The sequence below is a fragment of the Mustela lutreola genome, chromosome 9, assembly GCF_030435805.1.
Source record: "Mustela lutreola isolate mMusLut2 chromosome 9, mMusLut2.pri, whole genome shotgun sequence".
Lineage (NCBI taxonomy): Eukaryota > Metazoa > Chordata > Mammalia > Carnivora > Mustelidae > Mustela > Mustela lutreola.
Window position 1 is genome coordinate 138,908,233 of NC_081298.1, and position 21,036 is coordinate 138,929,268.

Genomic DNA, 21,036 nt, shown 5'->3' on the forward strand with positions numbered 1-21,036 from the left:
TGAACTGGGTGGGAGAGAGCCTTTCTCAACTAGGAGAATTCGGTTCTAATTCCAAAGTGTCCACTGTACATGATTGGTTATCTTCTCTCCTCTGCGTGGAGGAAGTTATTAGATACGTGTCATTCTGGGAGACTAGAGACAGTAGTCCATTAGTTTTTGTGTTATATAATTGAGACGAGGAACACCACTAGAAAAAGGCTGCTTGGATCTGTTATTTTCTTCCAAAGCTGTTTCCCCTTGTATCTCTCATAGCATCACCACACCGAGTGTGATCCTGACCATTTAAGAGGTGGGTTTTTTGTTTTGTTTTGTTTTGTTTTTTGTGACAAGGCCACTAGATGCAAGTCCCCGAGTGTATCTGCCCTGTTCCAACACCAAGGGAAATGTACTCTTTCACCTCCTGAAGGCTATCCCAAAGGGATTTTCAAATTTAATTTTGGTGAAGCTCCATTTCGTCTTACCTGCTTGACTTTAGAGCCTGATCTCTATGTAAGAGGTTAAATCCATGAAATTGAACTTCAGGAGCATTACATGGAATGGATGGAGTAGGAGGCAGGAAAAGATTTTAAAATCACAGTTAGCAAGTTCAGAATGGGCAGGAGGGCTTAACCGCAGCTTCTGTGAAAAAAAGATCTGGGAGTTCTCTCACTGTAAATCAAAGGCGTAAGTGTCTGGTAGAATGTTGGCCGTGATGCTGCCTGTGCATGGGGTAGAGGACAAGGTGATCCAGTGAAGGGGTGATCGGAATGTGGGAACGGTCACTGAGAAATAATTTATAGGCTGAGGGTCGGAGCAAGCTCAGAAGAGAGTTCAGGAGTTGTGCTGTCATGCACATCTAGAAAAGGCATGTTTTAAGGGTGTAGGGAAAGAGTTAGATAGTGCAGGAAAGGCACCTGCATGAGGCAGAGGACATGGTGGGGTGTTGGGCTGACTACAGGGGACCGTGTCTGGGACTGAGAGTCCAGGAGAAGCTGTTGGAATACGGGGGTGATGGGGAGGATGGAACTTTCAGAGCTTCTGCAAGGAAGAAAAAGACAAATTTGAAGAAGAAACACAATTCACTGTAAACTGAGTTCAGTTTTCAGACCAAAGTTACATCTTTTTCAGATGTCTTGATTTGTAATAATGCAAGTGGGACATATGCTTAATTTTGTTCTCTAAGAAAAACGTTTTAGAGATAAAGCTAATAAGCCTGTAAGATCTAGAAGGATAAGATATCTTATAAAAAGTAAAAGACTTAATTTTATGGAGAAAAAAAATGTGAGGCACTTGGTGGAACAGTTAGATCCAAAGCCTGTATATTTTCTGATGAACAAAAGCCTGTGTATTTACTGATGAACAAAAGGAAAGGGATGCAGAGCAGATGTCCTTTGTGTGTGTGTGTGTGTGTGTGTGTGTTTCCCCTTTCCAACTGAAGTTCACAGCAAACCTGTTGTAATTGAATTTTATTTTATGCATGAAATTGTTTTGTAATGCATGGGATGCTGTTTGTAATCTGTCTTACATATTCATCACTGTGAAATGGGAAGTGAAGGTGGAAGTCAGGTAGCTAATAAGCTAATAAGTGTTCTGTCCCTATATGGACAAGTTGTTTGCGTCTTTACCAAGGGGAGATGTGGGCTTCCTATTTTAATCTGAACACTTTCAAGCAGCAACACGGCATGTGAGGCATTTTCCCGACAGTGGAAATCCTGCCCGTTTCCATTTCTGATGACAACTTACTGGTCATAAAAACAGCAGACCTACAGAACGCATTCCCCTGCAACACTCAGGACGCAGCTTTCTGAGCATCCTGTCACAGTTTTAGAAGTTAATTTCCCTTCTGGCTAGATCAGATGCATGTCATTTTTGTGTGGAAATGTTTGATGCACATGTGACATGTGCTTTATTATGTTAATATGTCAGATGGTGTTTGGTTTTGCTTAAACGGTTACCTGTCTGGCATGCCCATTTTCTTGAAAATAAATGACAGCTTCCTCTTCAGGTGCTAGTTGCTCTGAATCAGATAGCGACCAGAAGACTTGGGTCCCAGCTGTCTGGCTGTTAGGTCATCTTGGTGTTTACCGGTTTGATGTCTTTACAAAGTGGACAAAATGGAGTTGGAAGTAAATTGAATTACTCCCGTGTCCTGTTGCTGTGGTCACGGAGGTGGTGGTGGTAGGAGAGAGTGGCCACAGCCAGGGCTGGTTTTAGCTTCTGAATATGCCTGACCGCTCAAATCACGGGGCAGTTTCTTTGGTTAGTTTGCTCATGACCTACTCGTCTGTTCTCCTTACAAACAGAAAGTAGGTTATACACACAGGCAAGAATTTGGAGCTACATTCGTTCAAAAGGCTTGACGTATACAGAAAACAATAGAAAAGTTCTGGGACTCACACAGTCTTTGCTTTGACTTGGTGTTCTCAAATCCCAAGAAAGTTTATCTGTCTTCTGATGCCGTGTTCTTGGGGGTGAGCTCTGCAAGGGCAGGACTGTTGTCTGTGTATTTTTTTTATCTTTTAGTTTTTTTAGATTTTATATATTTGTCAGAGAGATAGAGCACAAGCAGGGGGAGCAGCTGGCAGAGCAGTTTGATAGGCAGAGGAGAGCAGGCTTCCCCACTGAGCAGGGAGCCCAGTGCGGGACTTGATCCCAGGACCCTGGGATCATGAGCTGAGCCGAAGGCAGACACTTAACCGATGGAGCCCCCCAGGCGTCCCATGTTGTGCGTTTCCTTTATGTTGTGGTATGTGCTGGCTCCCAGGCTCTCACAGAACACATGCGGACACGAAGGAGTAGGTAGTACTGATACTTCGTTTTGAAAATTTCATTATGGCAAAATCTCAATTATGCATAAAAGAGGAGAGAGCTAGAGTGAACCCGCATCTACTTATCTCTTTGCTTCCGTATTTTCAGTTGTGGGGGGAAGCGGAGGTAGGATCGGTTTGTGTTTCCAGCACTTTAAATTGCTCTAGAAGGTGGTGGTTAGAAACGGTTACATGGAAATGAGTATTTGACCTTCACCGTGCCTCCTATCTTTAGGCTGTGTATCGACCTGCTTGAAGAATAGAACATTATTCTCAGTTGGAAACAAGTCACGTGTAAACAGTGGTGAGGCTTATTGAAAGAAAGGCTGGAGCCTTGTCTCTGTGTTTCTTGTGTATCTGCAAGTGGTTGTATCATTCATTCATAACTGACTTGACTTTTTAGAACAGTGTTAAGTTCACAGCCAAATTGAGTGGAAAGTACAGAGAGTTCCCACCCACCCCATACACACACTCACACACAGTGCGCTCATCCATTGTCAGCGTCCTGTACCAGACTGCTGCATTCGTTACAGTGGGTAAGCCTGCCCTGATGCATCATTTTTATCCAAAGTTGTTTGGGTTCGCTTTTGGTGTTTTCCATTCTGTGGGTTTTGACACGTGTCTAATAACATGTACCCACTATTATGTTATCATACAGAATAGTTTCGCTGCCCAAAAAGTCCTCCTGTATTCCAGGCTGAAGCTCCAGAGTTTTAGCTCGTACGTACGGCAGAAAGAGCTTCAAGACAGTGTGACCTTTCTAGTACTGAAGTTAGCATCCACCCTGTTCCACAGCTCTTACCTTTGCGAGTGGTACTTCTGCCCTTCGGTTCCCCTGCCTCCCTTAGTCTCTGCTCCCAAGGATCCCCAAGCTCTGAGGATGTCCCGATTTTGTATCGCTTATGTATGTCTCCTCCTTCACCACCCACTGCCACAGGCTTTGATGGAGCCCTTGTGACTTTTCCTACTTAATCACAAGCTGTCCCAGTCTTTGTTTCCAAAGCCCCCCTCCTCCGCGCCTTTTAAAATATTTTATTTATTTATTTGCCAGAGAGAGAGATCACAAGTAGGCAGAGAGGCAGGCAGAGAGTGAGAGGGAAGCAGGCTCCCTGCTGAGCAGAGAGCCCGATGCGATGCAGGGTTGGATCCCAGGACCTTGAGATCATGACTTGAGCCAAAGGCAGAGGCTTAACCCACTGAGCCACCCAGGTGCCCCAAGCCACTCCCTTTTAAAAGCTGAATAATCTGATACACAAATGACTGATCCCATTCCCTTGAATAAAACCCTTAAAAGGCATGCCGCTGTACTTAAAATCAAAAGCAAAGACTTTAGCGTGTTCTGAAAGGGTTAGATTTAAGCCCCAGTACCTCCCTGGTTTCTGTCTCTTGCCCCTAGGAAACCTAAGCTCTTCGCAGTTCTCTGCGCTAGAAGGAGCTCCCTGATGCCATCAACCTTCCTTCTTTCCTTCTGCCTTTACACTGGCTAAATCCTACAAGTCCTTCAGAATTCAGCTCCGACACCAGGACGGCCTCTGAGCCTCCCGCCTCTACAAAAGTGACTTCTCTGTGTGCTCCTCCAAGGTCCTGTACGCACGTCCCGTAGCACCTGTGCTGTCCCTTTACATAACAGTAAGCTCAGAAGCGACCATGCCCATGTCTGAAAATGTCTTTGATCCCTCAGGCTTTAAGGCAGGCACATGAAAAATGCCTACTGAGTATTTGTTTAATAACACAGTCCCCCCAAAATCCTCAGACTAAAACCCAGCCCACGGAGACTGTGTAGTCAAGTCCACAAAGACAATAAACATGGGGTGCCGTTTTACCTCTCCTCACTCCCCCTACCAAACCTCATGGCTTTCCTTTCATTTTGAGTCTAAAGATTTCATTATGTATAGGGCTTTTCTTAAAAAGTTCTCTCCTTTTTGCACATAGCTAGGTTGTATATGAAGTTTTTAGAAATCTGTCCTGACTTCAGTAAAAAAAGATTCGTGCTGTACACGCGCTGCTTCCCTCCCACCGCAGCCCAGATCTCGAGAGGACGTTTAACATTGTCGTGTGTGGGGGACTCCCGTTTATCATCTCAGTAAGAAGTACACGTACTTAAACTCCAAAATAAACTTTCCACCTAGGGTGGTAGAAAGTCACGTACATACTCGGTGCTTGGTCACATGTCGCTCAAGTACGAGTCCGTACTGGGTTCTCTCACTCTCTTTTGCTCTGCCGGTATCATGTTCTCCTTCGGCTTTCTTTGAGGGATATATGGGAAATCTCATTTTGCTTAAAGTGGAAATGCCCTCTTCAGGATTTCCTAGTTCCACGTGTGGCACTCTGTAGATAAACAGTAACTGCTAAGCGGTGGCAAAATATTTTTTGATCCTCTTGGAATAACAGTGTTGAGGTGTATAACCTTGAGGAAAAGCGCACATGATTTTAAAACATTTACTCTTCCTTTGTTTCTGCCAAGTTTCCATCCCTGGCTATTTTTAAATATTAACAAGCCGTTAGTTTTTACACAGACTCCAGAATTAAGAATTGGAAAGTGTAAGAATGTGCTGAGAAATTAAAAATAAATTCTTTTGCCTGCAAGGAAGTGGGATGGAACCAGGAAGCTACTGATGTGGTAACCAGGATAACACATGTCAGCCGTCTGTGTGACCCTTGGCAGGACTCGAGTGACAAAACAAGGTCTGGGAGAGTGCTCCTGACCAGGTGTGGGACCCGAAAGATAAATACATTCTCATATGGTGAAGTTGGCCTTGTGCCGTCAGCACCCATGGGGCATGTGTGTGCACATGTGTGTGCAGACGGAGCCGTCAGGGTTGAGCATTCTTAGCGTGGTGAGGAAGTTAGGAGAGGAGGTGGAAGTGCAGGACATTGACCCGGCTTGCTTGCACTCACTGTCGCCGCAGACTCTGGACGTGAGCTCTAGGAAGCCGACCTAGGATTTCCAGCGTAGCATGGCTGTAAACATAAAATGGTGACATGGGTGCAAGGCCGGGCTGTCCTGGGACAGGTGCAGGGGCGGGGGGTTGGGGGCAGCGGGGGAGGCGGACGGTGCTAAAACAAGCAGATGCTCCTATTTAACTAGCAGTGGACTTGGAAGAAGTCAGGGACCAAATTAAGATATTTTTTCCTTTCTCTTGAGAATTTCGGGCATCATTTATCATTTCATAAGAAGGAGAAAGAAGTGTAAAGCTTTTCATTCTACCTTAAATTGGAATCGCTTAGATTAGATATAATGCAGTTTTGGGTTTTTTTGTTTTGTTTTGTTTTTCTTGAAGATTTTATCTATTTATTTGACGCAGAGAGAAATCACAAGTAGGCAGAGAGGCAGGCAGAGAGGGGGGAAGCAGGCTCCTTGCTGAGCAGAGAGCCCGATGCAGAGCTGGATCCCAGGATCCTGAGATCATGACCCGAGCCGAAGGCAGAGGCTTAACCCAGTGAGCCACCCAGGCACCCCAATGCAGTTTTGAATGCTTAAGAGAGAAATTTAAGATATTTGTCTTCTGAAAAATAAGGAATTTCATGCTTTGGGATAAACTGTTTGCTGTCTTCAATTGCAGTGGTTCATTTGAGTGAAATTCTGTTCTTAAATTTAGCAGAACTATTTGGTTTTCACTAAGCTTACATGTTCTAAATGCTGCCAAGCTCAAAGTCTGTACACCTCCAGGGGATATATGTGTCTGTTTTTTGTTTGTTGGTTTGTTTGTTTGTTTGTTTGTTTTTAAAGATTTTATTTATTTATTTGACGGAGAGAGAGAGAGATCACAAGTAGGCAGAGAGGCAGGCAGAGAGTGAGAGGGAAGCAGGTTCCCTTCTGAGCAGAGAGCCCGATGCGGGGCTCGATCCCAGGACCCTGAGATCATGACCTGAGCCGAAGGCAGAGGCTTAACCCACTGAGCCACCCAGGCGCCCCATGTGTCTGGTTTTTTAAAACTCCTCGCTCTGGTGTCCCAGAAGCTTTCTTGATATTCTGGCATCTCAAATCAATACAAAACATTTTTAAAAAGACAAGGAGTGGAATGCTTTTGTACGTTTTTTCATTTGGTAAAATCAGGAGACAGGATAGTCTATCTGTAAGCAAGGTCTTTTTGCCAACGTTTGCCAAAGGATAATTTCATGGTACCAGCTCCTTGTGAAAAGAACTGAAGCGTGTCCCTTCTTCAGTTTTACTCGTCTCTCCAATTTATTTCTGTATGTGTGGTAGGGACAAGGGTGAGGGAGTGTGGCAAGTATTCCTTGCATCTTCCTGGTCTCTCCTTCTGAAACCCAGTGTACCCTTGTTGGCTCCTGGAAAATGGTCCCCAAACCCTCATTGGGCCCTCTTTCCTGGAAACTCATGTTATACCCCAAAGCCAAAAAACAAAGAAGTGGCGTAAAAATACATGAAAATAAATACTGTAGGCACACGACATTACAAATATTAAACATACAAAGCCAAATGCTCGATGCAGAAACAGCATGAAGAGTTGTTTGGGGGCTCCTGGGTGGCCCATTCGGAAGCGTCTGACACTTGATTTCGGCTCAGGTCGTGATCTCACAGTTGTGAGGGCAAGTCTCATGCTGGGCTCCGTTCTCTGGGTGTGGAGCCTGCTTGAGATTCTCTCTCTTTCCCTCTGCCCTTCTCCACCCCCTCCTCTTTCTGTCTCTTAAAAAAAATTGGTTTGGCACACATCACCTATGCATTCTTGTTAGAAATGTTTAACTGGATCTAATTCTGAGAAACAGCCTGTAAGATGTCAAGACCTCTGCACATCAGCCGGCCTGAACACGGGAAGAATAAACATCCTGAATGGCAGGGGAGCTCTTCCAGATTCAAGGGAACTAAAGAGGCATCGTGACTTAATGCAGTGTGCGATCCTTCTTTAGATTTTCAAATCACAGCTTTTTCGAGATACAAACTTAAAACCCTTTTAAAGTATACGATTCAATAGTTTTTAGTGTATTCAGAGTTTTGTGTAGTAAACACCACTACCTAATTCCACTTTTTATCACACCAAAAGGAAGCCCCATACCAGTCACTCCCCAGCCTCCCAATTCCCCACCCGCAGTGGCAGCCGCTAACTTACTTCTGTTTCTCTGGATTTGCCCGTTCTGGAAATTTCACAAAAATGGAGTCGTATAATATATGGCTTTTTGTGTTTGACTTTTTTTACTTAATAATGTTTCAAGGTTCGTCCATGTTATGTTATGAATTGGTACTTCACTCTTTTCTGTCGCTGAATGACATTCCCTTGTACGATTGGACCAGATCTTGTTACTTCATTCCTCAGTGGATGTATGGTGGAGTCGCTTTCGCTTTGGAGATGAATACTGCTGCTAGTATAAATGACGCTGCTCTAAACCTTGTGGACATGTGTTTTCGATTCTCTGGGGGATGTTCGGAAGGGTGTGTACACATATACACACACACTTAGGATTAGAATTTCTGGATCATATGACAACTCTATGCTTAACTCTTTGAAGAAGCGCCAAGCCGGTCTCCACCGCAGCTGCCCTAGTGTACATTCCCACCAGCAACAGCTGAGGGTTCCAGTTTCTCTACATTCTCAGCAGTACCCGTCGATTTCCATTTTTCTGAGCATAGCTGGTCAGGTGACTGTGATGCGACACCTTGTCTTGGTTGCGATTAGCATTTCCTAGTGGCTCATGACGTGGAATGTCTTTTCATATACTGGCTGGCCATTTCTTCCTCTTTGGGGAGATTCGTCAAATCCTTTGCCAAGTTTTAAATTACGGTACTTACCTTCTGTTGTTGAGTCGTAAGACTTCTTTATAAATTCTTTCTTTTTAATTGTTTTCCTTTCTGGAATGTAAGCTTTTTAAAGGTGGGCATTCTTGTTTGTTTTATTCGCTGCTGTATCCATGGCCGACAGGATCTCTGTGTTGAACAAGCGAGTGGTGGTCTTTGGCCGTCTGTTCATGCTTAAGAGTGAGGCACTAAGACACCAGCTGGAAGGGCTCTGTTCGTGCGCGGTAGTTTTCATCTGACTGCTCATGGGGGATTCTCCGAGATCAGCATCTGCCTTTCGGGGGATCTTTCATTTCCTGCAAAGAAGACACCCCCCCCGCCCCTGCTCCTTATGGAAACACTGGGGTTTTGGGCTGGCCAGAGTGGAAGCACAGCAACATGTCCGTGGCTTTGGGTGTTTCGGAAGATGAGAAAAGGAAGGGGTTGTGGGGCGTGGGGTCCCACCTCTGGACGTGCAGACCGCCATTCAGTGAGCTGATGTCAGCCCCACAGTGCAAGTCCCCTGTGACAGGTGTTCTCTCTCTTGGCCTGATCACTTTCTCCGGAGAGTTATCCTCTGGTCTCCTCAGCGGTGGTGGAAACTTAGGTGTACATCGTCTCTGTCACTTCCCCTCCATTCAGGCCTGGTTTCCCAGATGAACGGAGCCCGGAAGTCGTGGGTCTCAGGGGCTCCAGGGAAGAACCCGCCCTCCTTTTTTTTGTCACCTACCTCTGCAGGCCCCTGACGTGCCCCGTGTTAAATCCCGCAAATGCCGGCCGCATTTTCTATTTTTGTTCTTTTTGTCCTTGAACGTTAATACCTTTTTATATTGGTGGACTGTGTATTTTGAGTAGGCTTGGGAGGGTGAAGAGATAAAAGCATATAGTTAGTGTGCCATGATTAACTGAAATCGGTGTGCTTGTTACTGTCTGTTTTAATTTTGTGTTTAGATGTTTGCTTGCGGTGTCCTGTCTCCCCAGCCCTGGAGTACAGGCATTCCATCTTGCGCTTATCTGTGCTCACAGAGCCTTGTGCGGATGAGCTGTTGGTTTGATTGGCTCATGATGAACAGTGACATGAGCATTTTTTCTGCTTATCATATCATTTCAGTGTCTAAACTGCTTTTTCAAAAACCAAATCAAAATTGAAATCACGGCCGATAGTAATGTCTCTCCTTTTTGAAATAAACCTTTTAAAATGTTGAAATTAAATTGCTCCCTTGCTAATCTGATTTTTAGGAATGAGAGAACAAAGCGCTCAGAGTACCTTTAAATGACTCACAATTACTCACGCAAATGCATGTGAACTTGGGTGTGCAATTAGGCAGCTCATCATGTTACAGATGCAATTACACGCCCAAGTGCAGGGCCACTCCCTCGGCTCACCCAGCTGCCTCTCTTGTTCCGGGCCGGGCCGTGGTCGGTTCTTATTAAGCCCCAGCTGTCAGAATTTGAAGGTACATGCTGGTGCTCGTGGTGCCTTTCAGCCAATAAGGGAGGAAAAGTTTGAAAGGAAATTCTCCTTTGGGTATATGTATGGTGCAGCTGGTCTTAGTTGGCAGAATCCCATTCGGCCACTAGAGATACAGACTATGTAGTGAGAAAAATTAATAATCGTAACAGTGGTCAGTGGTGTTGACAGTATAACATACTTCCATTATCTCTGATCTGCAATTCTGAAATCCAGAAAGCCCTGACATTTTTTTAGTAATTCATTGGTGGGAAAACCTGACTTGACTTGCTTCATTGAGACTCAAACCTGCCCCGTAATGATGAAGCTCTTTTCAGTCTTTATTTATCCCAAATCACTGGTGCGAATATGTGTAGGATTTTGCTGCGGAGATAGTAACATGTTTGAATGTGGACCGCTGGAGATTTTATATAATATATGGTGTGCATACTGTATTACCTTTATAAAAATGCATTAAAAAATCTGAATTTCAAGTTCTTTCTGGGCCCAGTAGTTTCTGATAAAGAGTTATGGCCCCATACTAAAAATAACAGATTTTTGGTTAGATGTGACTTAAAATTCTTCAGGAGCATGAAACTCCCTCCCTACCTCTTAGGGTCTGGTTTGCTACTGCGATGATCACTTTTGCTGCTCTTGATGCTGTTTTTATTATTGCTCGAGTTCCAGAAATAGATATTTATACCTACTTTAGAATGTCCGGAAACAGTTTTGCAACAGGATAATATATAATATACTTGGTTGCTAGATAATAAAATTATTATATATTCACAGTTTCCATCGTTGCTTATAAGTGTGGTTCTTATCTCTTCGGTGTTGTCATTATAACGTCAGTATACATTGAGTTTCAGGGATTAAAGGGGTATGATAATTCTTCTAACCAAGCATTATCTGTAGAATTAATAATGAGTAAAATATATATTAATTTTGCTAGCATTAAATTCTAAATATTTAGTATGGCAATTAAGTTTTACCGAATATAGAATGATAACCTCTTTGAATTTTTCAAGGCCTAATGCAGATGTCTTCTTACAGGCTGCTTTGGCTGCCCGGCACCATTTTAGAGTCTCTCTGCTATGACACCAATCACATTGATATTGTAGTTCCTTGTTTTCCAAACTTGTTTTACATATTTTAGACATTTGGCACCAGCTTTTGATAAATGCTCGGTTAACTTTTTGAATGAATGAATGAAGCTGAGGAAGTTAGGAATCATCTAGTCCATTCCCAGAAGTATCGTTATATCTGAAGCTCTTTTCCTGTTGGGTTTCATTTTGCTACTTGTTTTTATAAAGTGGGACATAATAAGCCTGGAATTCAGTAAATACTTGATGACTGAAAATTGAATTAATCTCTGCCTCCTGACATTTGTTGGAGCTAGTTTTAGTCCCTGAACTTAACGGAATATACTTAAGTCATTTTCACATGCGATGATATGCTTGCTTATACTGTGATGGTTCTTTCTCCAGTGATCATTAAAAGATACCCTACTTCACACTACACGGCAATGCATTCTGAAAATTTTATAAGTGAATATTTTTAAAAGTCAGAGTACTTGGATACTTTATATACTTCTGTGTGTGCTAATATCAGTTGAAGTTTCCCAGCTTATAAGCCCATTCTTCCTTCAGAGTTATTTACTGATAGAGTTCTACCAAATGGAGTAATTAAGAATTTTTTTCATTGCTGAAGTTTTTTTAAGTGATTAAAAATTGAAGATAATAATTTCAGGGAAATACAGATCAAAACTAAAATGAGATAGTACCTCACACCTGTCAGAATGGCTAAAATTAACAACACAGAGGACAGCAGGTGTTGGCAGGGATGTGGAGAAAGGGGAGCGCTCTTACGTGCTGGTGGGAATGCAAGTTGGTGCAGCCACTCTGGAGAACAGTAGGGAGGTGCCTCAAAAAATTAAAAAATAGAGCTACCCTAGGACCCAGCAATCAAACTTACCCATAGGATGCAGAGATACTGATTTGGAGGGACTCGTGCACTCTGATGCTTATAGCAGCGTTGTCCACAATAGTCAGTTATGGAAAGAGCTCAAATGTCCACGGACTGGGGCACCTGGATGGCTCAATGGGTTAAGCCTCTGCCTCCGGCTCGGGTCATGATCTTAGGGTCCTGGGATCGAGCCCCACATGAGGCTCTCTGCTCAGCAGGGAGCCTGCTTCCCAGTCTCTCTCTGCCTGCTGCTCTGCCTACTTGTGATCTCTCTCCCTCTGTTAAGTAATTAAATAAAATCTTAAAAAAAAAAAAGTCCATGGACTGATGAATGGATAAAGAAGGTGTGGTGTACATATGTTTACATGGAATCTTATTACTTAGGCATCAAAAAGAATGAATCTTGTCATTTGGGACAGCATAGATGAGCTAGAGTGTATTATGGGAAGCAAAATGTCAGTCACAAAGACAATACCATAGGATTTCATATGTGGAATTTAAGAAACAAAACAGGTAAACATGGGGCAGGGGAAAGAGAGAGGCAAACCAAGAAACAGACTCTCAACTATAGAGAACAAAGGATGGTTCCAGGCGGGGGAGGTGGACTAGACTGGTGTCGGGGTTAATGAGTGAGGGCCCTTGTGGTGAGCACAGGGGATGTCTGAAGTGTTGAATTGCCATATTGTGAACATGAAACTAATAGTACACTTTATGTTAAGTAACTGGAATTTAAATAAAAACTTGAAATAAAAAAGATCATTTTAAATTTAATCGCTGTTTTATGTAATTGGTTATTTTCTTATACTAATGGTAGGAAGATGATGAAATGATTTGGCTGTGTTCAGTAGCATTATAAGTAATGGAAGAAATGATGAGACTTGTACCAACTCAGTGGTTTGGTTCTTTGTCTCTAATAATAGGAATAATATACCGTTGTTGCTGGTTTATCTGTTAGAAACCATGCCTTCAGTAAATCTTGTCTTTCTCTCTGCCCCAACCCAGCTCCGGCTGCAGCACGGTGGCTTCCCATAGAGGGGTGGGGCGGCTCCTCTCTTCTGTGGACTCCGGAAGGATTTTAATATTCGTCCTCTCTTCTCCCCACTCTGTCATTTCTGTCCACTGCCGGCATACAGAGAACTTTGGGTCTTAAAATTAAGGCTGTATAAGTAACATCTTAAAGGCAGTTTATAACTGGAGAGGCAGGTGATCTCAGGCACACAGCATGTATTTTCATGTACTTTAAAATCGGTTCTTCTGCTCAGATGGCTTAGACAAGCAGATACTTGGCTGCAGCGGAGCCCTTCCCCGGGCACTGGGATAAAGATTCTTTCCCATCTGGGAGGACACGTACTTCCGTCCAGATTGGGTGGTGTGATGGTCATTAAAGTTGCCAAGGGGCCCACAGCGTCCCCTCGTAGCTGTTGGTTGAATTAGTTTCCAGTTCGCTGCTGTGCTGACCTGTAACTTCAGGAAATTCTTATAACTTAAAAGTAGAAGTTCATTAATAGATAATAGAAGTTTAAAATAGAACAATCTCCACTAATTTTCTGAAACAGACAAACAAAAAAGCCTTTTAAGGTACATAAAAAAATGCAGCTAAAGGAACAATACTCACTTGTGGCTGAGGTATAGAATATACCAATATAATGACAGTACAGAAAACCTCAAAGCTTTTGATACAATAATAGTATTCCAGTGGTTAGAGAAAAGATGTTTTCTTCAAGTTGCAAAACCTGAAATTTAGGAGGTAAATTAACATATTTTTAAGGACTAATTCAAGGCTTAACATATTTTATGAGGACAACAAGGACTTTTTACACATTAATACTGTGGTCATTATAGAGCTGTGCGTGGGGTTATACCCTCCTTGTTGGTTAAACCCACCACTGCTTTTGCCACCTAATGGTAGACCTTTGAGGAAAGCTGGAATGTAGATAAACCTGCAGTTTAATGCCAGCTAAATCAGTAGTTTCAACTTTGTTATGGTTGTTCTGATGTTTCTTTTTTTTTCCCCCCCTCCGGAAGAGGAACTACGGAAATGTGATTAATAAAATCAACCCACTAGATTTCATTTTGTTTTTGATGGAAATATTTCCTCCTGTAAAATTTAATGGCCGTGAATGTGACTGTAGAGTTTATTTACCATAACCAGACCTGTCCCCTGAGAGGCGGTTTAAAACAATTCCATTAGAATCCAGTTAGCTAATCAAGGTAAATGTTGTGGAACATTCTAAAAAAGGACTTTTGTGAAAATCAGTTCAGATCTGGCCAGATATTTTGATATTCCTGCTCTTTACTCCCCAAGGAAAGTCAGTAAACACAGTATAATCTTATTACTGTCTTTCAGGCCAGTGGTTTATCACTGCTTGAAGGTTTTTTTTTTTTTTTTTTTTCCCCAAGATTTTATTTATTTATTTGACAGAGAGACACAGAGAGAGGGAACACAAGCAGGGGGGAGCAGATGAGGGAGAAGCAGGCTTACCATCGAGCAGGGAGCCCGATGTGGGCCTTGATCCCAGGACCCTGGGATCATGATGTGACTGAAGGCAGCCGCTTAGTGACTGAGCCACCCAGGCGTCCTGCTTGAAGGTTTTTAAAAGTGAAACTCCCGAGGCACCTGGGTGGCTCAATGGGTTAAGGCCTCTGCCTTCGGCTCAGGTCATGATCCTGGAGTCCTGGGATTGAGCCCCACATCAGGCTCTCTGCTCAGCGGGGAGCCTGCTCCCCCCTCCCCCGCCCCCCACCGCCTGCCTCTCTGCCTACTTGTGATCTCTGTCAAATAAATAAATAAAATCTTTTTTAAAAAAATAAAAGTGAAACTGCCTTATTATGAGGTCTTTTGATTGCAGTTGCCACCTTGCCTAGGAGGCAAAATGGTCTTTCACCAAAAAGCATTATATCTATTAGTTTTATGGAGAGTTATTTGAGTGTTTTTATCTGAATAAGAAAAATAAACAATTTAAAGAGTACTTTTGCCAAGCAGGATCCCTTAAGTCTTCGTACTGTGCGGCATGGAATGCCCGAAAGCAGGCGTACAGTCCGTGCCCCCACAGGTATTCGGGAAAGGTGTACTGAACACACACGGCCGGCAGGCAGTGTTCCGGGTCCTAGAGACGCAGCATTTAGAACAGCTAGGGTTCCTGCCCTCGCACGAGGACAGCATCTTGGATACTACATTCCAGAAAGGTGAGCACTGTGTGCTTCCATTCTGTCTAGAAGAGGAGAAGGTTGCTGCCCCAGGTCCTGCACCATGGGCTTTGCATTTTGCTTTATGACCGATGGGGAGCAGATATGTCATGGTTCCAAGTGCCCGAGCCGTCGCTCAGATGGGACCCTGTGATTTTCCCCGCCGGCTCAAGGGTTCACTCCATCCCTGAGACCCTGCGTATGTGCTTTTCGATGTCCCTGCCGTTGGTTCCTGGCCTCGCCTGTCTTCCTCGTGGACTCGCTGCAGTCTCCGTCTCTTGCTGGAGCAACTGCGTGAGTGTGCGCCTGTGCCCCGCTACATTTCCTGTCCCCGTGAGATTTTAAACTCCTTCAGGGAGGTCATGGCCAGTGACTCCGGTTCCGTGCAGTGCTTTAGCTGTAGTAGCATTATTATTAGCATTCGTTGACATCAAGCTGCTTGCCTAAAATGGCTTAAAATCACAGCAGCTTCTTTAGAAAGCATTCTACATTGAATTTTGTTTAATGCCTTGCATTTCTTTAAGGTTAATCTTTCACAGTTAGAGCCAAACCACTTGGTGCATTAAAACCTTTACTTAAAAAAAAATCATAGGTGATGCACGTATGAAACTTCTTGCTAGGACTCCTTTTTGCTCATTAGCATGGTTTTGAGACCATGAGAGCCATAGCCTTTGCGGTCCGGGGGATCACCCTTGCTCATCAGGCTCAGTAATACTGCCCAGGTATGGCCACCTCTGACATTTACCTGTTTCTGATTGGAGATGGCATCAGGCGCTGTTTTTCATTGTCACAACACTCTTCCTCCCACCTTCCCTTTCCCAAAAAGTTTAAGCTCGATTTAAAAATTTCCATTATGATTTTTGTTTTTCTCCTGTTTCATTGATTACCATCACAATAGACGGGGAGGTAGTCATGGGACTTTCCATTTTGTCAGAGCCCAGGGTTGTTCCTTGTGAAAGCCTGCAGTTCACTGAGGCTTTCGGCCCCATGGCCTGCCCACCGAGCCACGCTGCTTCCTTTGGGATAAGCTTTGACCTCGGTGGGTGAGGCATTGTGCTGGGGAGAGATGTGTATCAACAGCAAAAAAGTCAATAGCAGTCACGGTATTTTATGGAAGTAGTTGGATTACAGAATGAACTATTCCTGTTTCGTTAATTATAAATTCTCAACTTTTATTTCTCACTAACTTGTGGGCCCTGGCAGACCTTTTAGGTCAAGTCTGAAGGATTCTTTACAGAATTTTAATTTGTAATGAATTAAATGAAGTGGACCACACAAGAACAAATATAATTATCAAGTAATTAGTTGAAAACCCCCCCAAGAAGAAGGTAATTCTCATTTTAGACTTTTGTTTGTCACAAATGGCAAACTTTAAAAAGTCTTTTATACCAAATAGGCTTTTGTAGATTTTAGTAATCTTTTGGATAAAAGAGGTGATAGATTAAATGGATGTTATTTTAAGTATCTGAATTATTTGTATTTTGATAGTCCTAATGTAAGAATATTCATTACTGTCTTTGCATCCCAGAGATTTTTCCTTTACAGGCCTAAATTTTCCCTACTCTATTTTCTTCCACGATAAACTTGTTGATTATGCGTATTAGAGTTATTTTTCAATACTTCTGATAGGAATAAGGATTTTTAAATTACAGTTAAGAAAATCTGGTGTAAAATAACTAACTCTTAGTTACGTGGTGAGAATGTGCATGTGCTGACCTTTCGATTAACACTGATAGGTTCTGGGTCCTGCGCCCAGGTGGTGTTCGTTCCTGGATAACCTGACAGAAGAGTTAGAAGAGAATCCTGAAAGCACGGTGTACGACGATTACAAATTTGTCACCAAGAAAGACCTTGAAAATTTAGGTAAAAAAAATTATAAAATTTTTAAAAAAATTATTCATGGGGTGAGTTTTGAATGTTAGAGGAAGAGTCACATTTATGTGATTTTCCAAATCTTCTCTTTCTGCCAAATCAGATATTAAACTTGCTATATATATTGTCAAGTTTGTAATCTCTGCTTAGAGAAAAGGTCCAGATAAATTCAAACTGCTGAAGCTTTTCTGCGTCTTAAGTGAGGAATAATTTTCTTTAGCATACTAGCTATGTATAGAAAAACATGTCAAGAAGGCAGTAATTTTCTTTAAGTACTGTTTGCATATAAGGTTTTGCAAAAATCTCAGAGACTGCACATAAATGGTTTCCAGCTCCCTTTTAAGTTTGCTGGTAGAAGACCCCGTCTAAACCTGAGGAACCCAGCTGAACCCTCAGACGTGTAGAACCTTATAGTTAACTTTAGTTTAAGGTCACAGACCAAGAAATGCCTTTTACCAGCCCCCAACATCGTGGGGCTTATCATGTGCCAGGTAATACTCTGCCGGTTTACATACAGCTCTTAATCTTCCCCACTCCATGGAGTGGATATGGTTATGGTGCCATTTTATAGATAAGGAAACTGAGGCACTAGAAGGTGAGACCAGCTAGCCAGAGGCTTCAGTCCTGAACACGAGGGTTGGGGTTTACACCTAGAGCGCATGCACTCCGCCTCAGGCACACCACCCTGTGGGAAGCATGCAGTGTCTCAGGTGACCGGTGCTGCTTCGCGGGCTGGGGAGGGGAGATTTTGCTGATCTAGTTCTGTCATTGGAGAAACACTGCACAGGAAATGATGGAGAGTGAGAGTGGGCAAACCCTGATGACCCCTTCTGTGCAAGGAGGCAGCTTAGTTGTCTGTGGGACAGATATATATATGGCAGCAATTAAATGTTAAAAGAAAATAGAATCCTGTCCTAATTAAACTGAGAGGTTTTTAAACTTTATTTCGTAGCACAGTTAATCCAGGCAGAATTCATTTTCTACCACTTACCACCGAAACAGCTCTTTACAATTGAATGTTTAAAGGGGAAAGACTTGTAGTCAGCCTTTTAAAAATGAAGGCAGGATGAGTTGCAGTCAAGTGGGATCTTCCTACTGATACACCTTCCTGAAGATCTCCAGGGTAACTTTTACACTGTGCTGTGTCACACTCACCTCCATTCTTAAATCGGAGGGAAAAAGTCATTGCTAGTTTGCAAGGTTTTTAAGAATGCTGGGTTTAGTTCATTTGGAGTGCTTGTTTAGTCTCTTTTACTTTTTGGGTGAGGAAGGTGGTTATAATGCATGGTATTTCCCAAAACATGTTTCGTGGAATGTTACTTGTGCTGGAATGCTGGATGGTACGCACCGTGGCTAACAGCATGGGCATCAGAGGGAGACTGATGGGCGTGCCCCACATCTCCTTCGTGTCTGCCTGACAGGGCCAGGTCACCGGACCTCATTAAGCCTTGGTTCTCCCATCTATAAAATGAGAGTGATAATGGGAAAGAATATGCCCTTCCTACTTGATTGTGATAGTGTGCTTCGTATTTGGAAATTATGGGAGATAATGCTCCCCCCACCATTCCTACTTCGTGGTGTGAAGTTGGCAAGTCACTGTTGATGCCAGGATTATTTTTTAAATTGAACTGGTTCACGGAGTCCAAAAATCTGAGAACCACTAGTATACAGAATCCTTCTTTGCCAGTCTTTCGTAGTTCATAAAGACTTTTTCATCATTTTTATGCTTAGTATGATATATAAAATAAATAAGGTGATGCTGCTTAAAGTAGATTAAATTTCCTCCATAGTTTGTGAAGATTAACGGTTCTGGTCTGTATAGTTTTACTCCAAAGTGAAATCTTACCATAGTCCAAGGAAAAAATGGTTTAATTTTAATCAAGATTTCATAAGGACCCGCTCTCTTCTGATTAACTCCCTCCAGGGCTCACGCATCTCATTGGATCACCTTTCCTCCGGGCGTATATGCATGGATTTTTCATGGATATAAGACTCTATCACAAGGTAAATAGGAGAGTATACTTACTTTATGTGATTAACGAGCCATTTCATTGCTGTTTACTTGCATTTTGTAGAACATGCTTATGATTTGTAAGTGGTCTGCCTGTTCTTCGGCAGAATAGTCTTGATGTTGCTAAAGCATGCTATTAAATATGACTTTAATTTTTGAACTTTTTTCCTACTTTGAAAAGGTGAAATTGATGGTAAACCCATTTGCTTATGAAGAATACAGGAAAGATAAGATCCGACAGAAGATAGAAGAAACACGCGCACAGAGAGTCCAATTAAAGGTGGGTATTCTGTTCTCTTCATTGACGAGTTTATCAGAAAAATACAAGTTCATTTTGCGTGTTATTGCAGGGAAACGTGCCATCTGTTTCTTCATTTTCCCATTTTTAGTTTACATCTTTTCGTAATAGTGTTAATCTTCTTTTTGGGTCATAAGGGTGGCTACTCTTTACAGTTTGAACACGATGGATTCTGTGGCCGTGATATTGTGGAAGATAACGCCAGAGAGACTGATGTTGTCAGCCCGTCTAAGAAAATGTGATGGAATTTTTAGACAGGTCTCTGTCAGTGTTTGGAGCATTGGGGCTTCGATAACCTGCATTTCTTTCTGGTATTTGGCACTCTCTAAGGCTCTCTGCTTGGGTCACAGTCATCGGACTCTGTCAGGGTCCGGATAGGAATCAGATCATCTGGTTCCAGTACTAGAATTTTTTTTTTTTTTTTTTTTAAGATTATTTATTTATTTATTTATTTACTTGGTGGACAGAGGTCACAAGCAGGCAGAGTGGCAGGCAGAGAGAGAGGAGGAAGCAGCTCCCCACGGAGCAGAGAGCCCGATGTGGGGCTCGATCCCAGGACCCTGGGCTTATGACCCGAGCCAAAGGCAGAGGCTTTAACCCACTGAGCCACCCAGGCGCCCCCCAGTACTAGAATTTAATGTGAGCAGTTGTTAGCCAGGTGTTAGAGAACTGAGGCAAAACCCAGAAGGACGGCACTAGGGGAGGTGTGCTTGCAAGAAGCAGGTGGCGCCTTGGGGCTGGGCGGCGGGGCGGCCATGGCTGCTCCTGAAACCCGGCCTCCGAGGAGGCTGTGGCCAGTTAGAGCCAGTCCACCCCTGCGAGTGTCCGAAAACCACCCGCTGGAACCCCACAACCCACTGGAACCCCATCTGCGGCCGGGGTGAAGAACTGTTGACTTGCGCTGCCGGCCCCATGACAGGCCACTGGCAGTAAGTAAATCCACACATACATAAATACGTATGTACACACACACAAACATACACACACATGAACATACGTCTACACACACACACAGACACACTCAGTACCAACGATTGCTTCCCTTTTTGCAGGTTGTTTGTAAAGTTTTCTAGGAGTGTTGAACGTGTGTGTGTTGGCAAGGGGGAGGCTAGGATGTGCAGTACTTTTGCCCCATCTCTGCATGACTTGTCAGAGTTGTAGCTTACAGTGGGACATAAAGCACTGAGTGGAAAAGGACAATAGAGAGTTCACAGCTTTTTCCTGAGAGTTGTCAGTCTCACATCTAGAACTCCGCTGAAGAAATGTGCTGTTTCAGGAGCCACGAATAGTGCATTTAGTACTCTCCATGGTGTTTCAGGGCTTCCCTGCACCCCAGCCAAAAGCTGCAGTAGCAGGCCTGCCGGCCTCCGGTTCTTCAGCGACAGGCCTGGCCCTCTGCGGCCCACCTCGGCCAAACACCGCTTCCCGCAGCTCACTTCTCCGTGCGCCAGGAAAGAGGCCGCGGGAGGGCAGGCGCTCCCACCTGATTAGATCGCATGTGTCCACGTTATTTCCTCCTCTGGGGATAATGAAATTTTAAAAATAAGAATTGGAGGGGTGCCTGAGTGGCTCAGTCAGTCAAGTGTCTGACTCTTGATCTCAGCTTGGGTCTTGATCTTGGGGTCATGGGTTCAGGCCCCACATTGGGCCCCACACTGGGCATGGGGCCTACTTAAAAAATAAATAAATAAGAAGTGTCCTATTTGTGAAATTATACTCCTTACAGAACTATTAACG

The 21,036-nt window shown here is 43.4% G+C and overlaps 1 protein-coding gene across 1 annotated transcript in view; it reads left to right on the top strand.

Annotated features, from left to right (window-relative positions):
- NOL10 (nucleolar protein 10) overlaps positions 1-21,036 on the top strand; it is an 85,309-nt gene that overhangs the window by 42,814 nt on the left and 21,459 nt on the right. Inside the window, exons 14-16 of the mRNA XM_059132642.1 lie at positions 16,855-16,981; positions 18,915-18,994; positions 19,183-19,281. Coding sequence (XP_058988625.1) covers positions 16,855-16,981; positions 18,915-18,994; positions 19,183-19,281 — 306 coding nt within the window. The remainder of the gene's footprint in view (positions 1-16,854; positions 16,982-18,914; positions 18,995-19,182; positions 19,282-21,036) is intronic.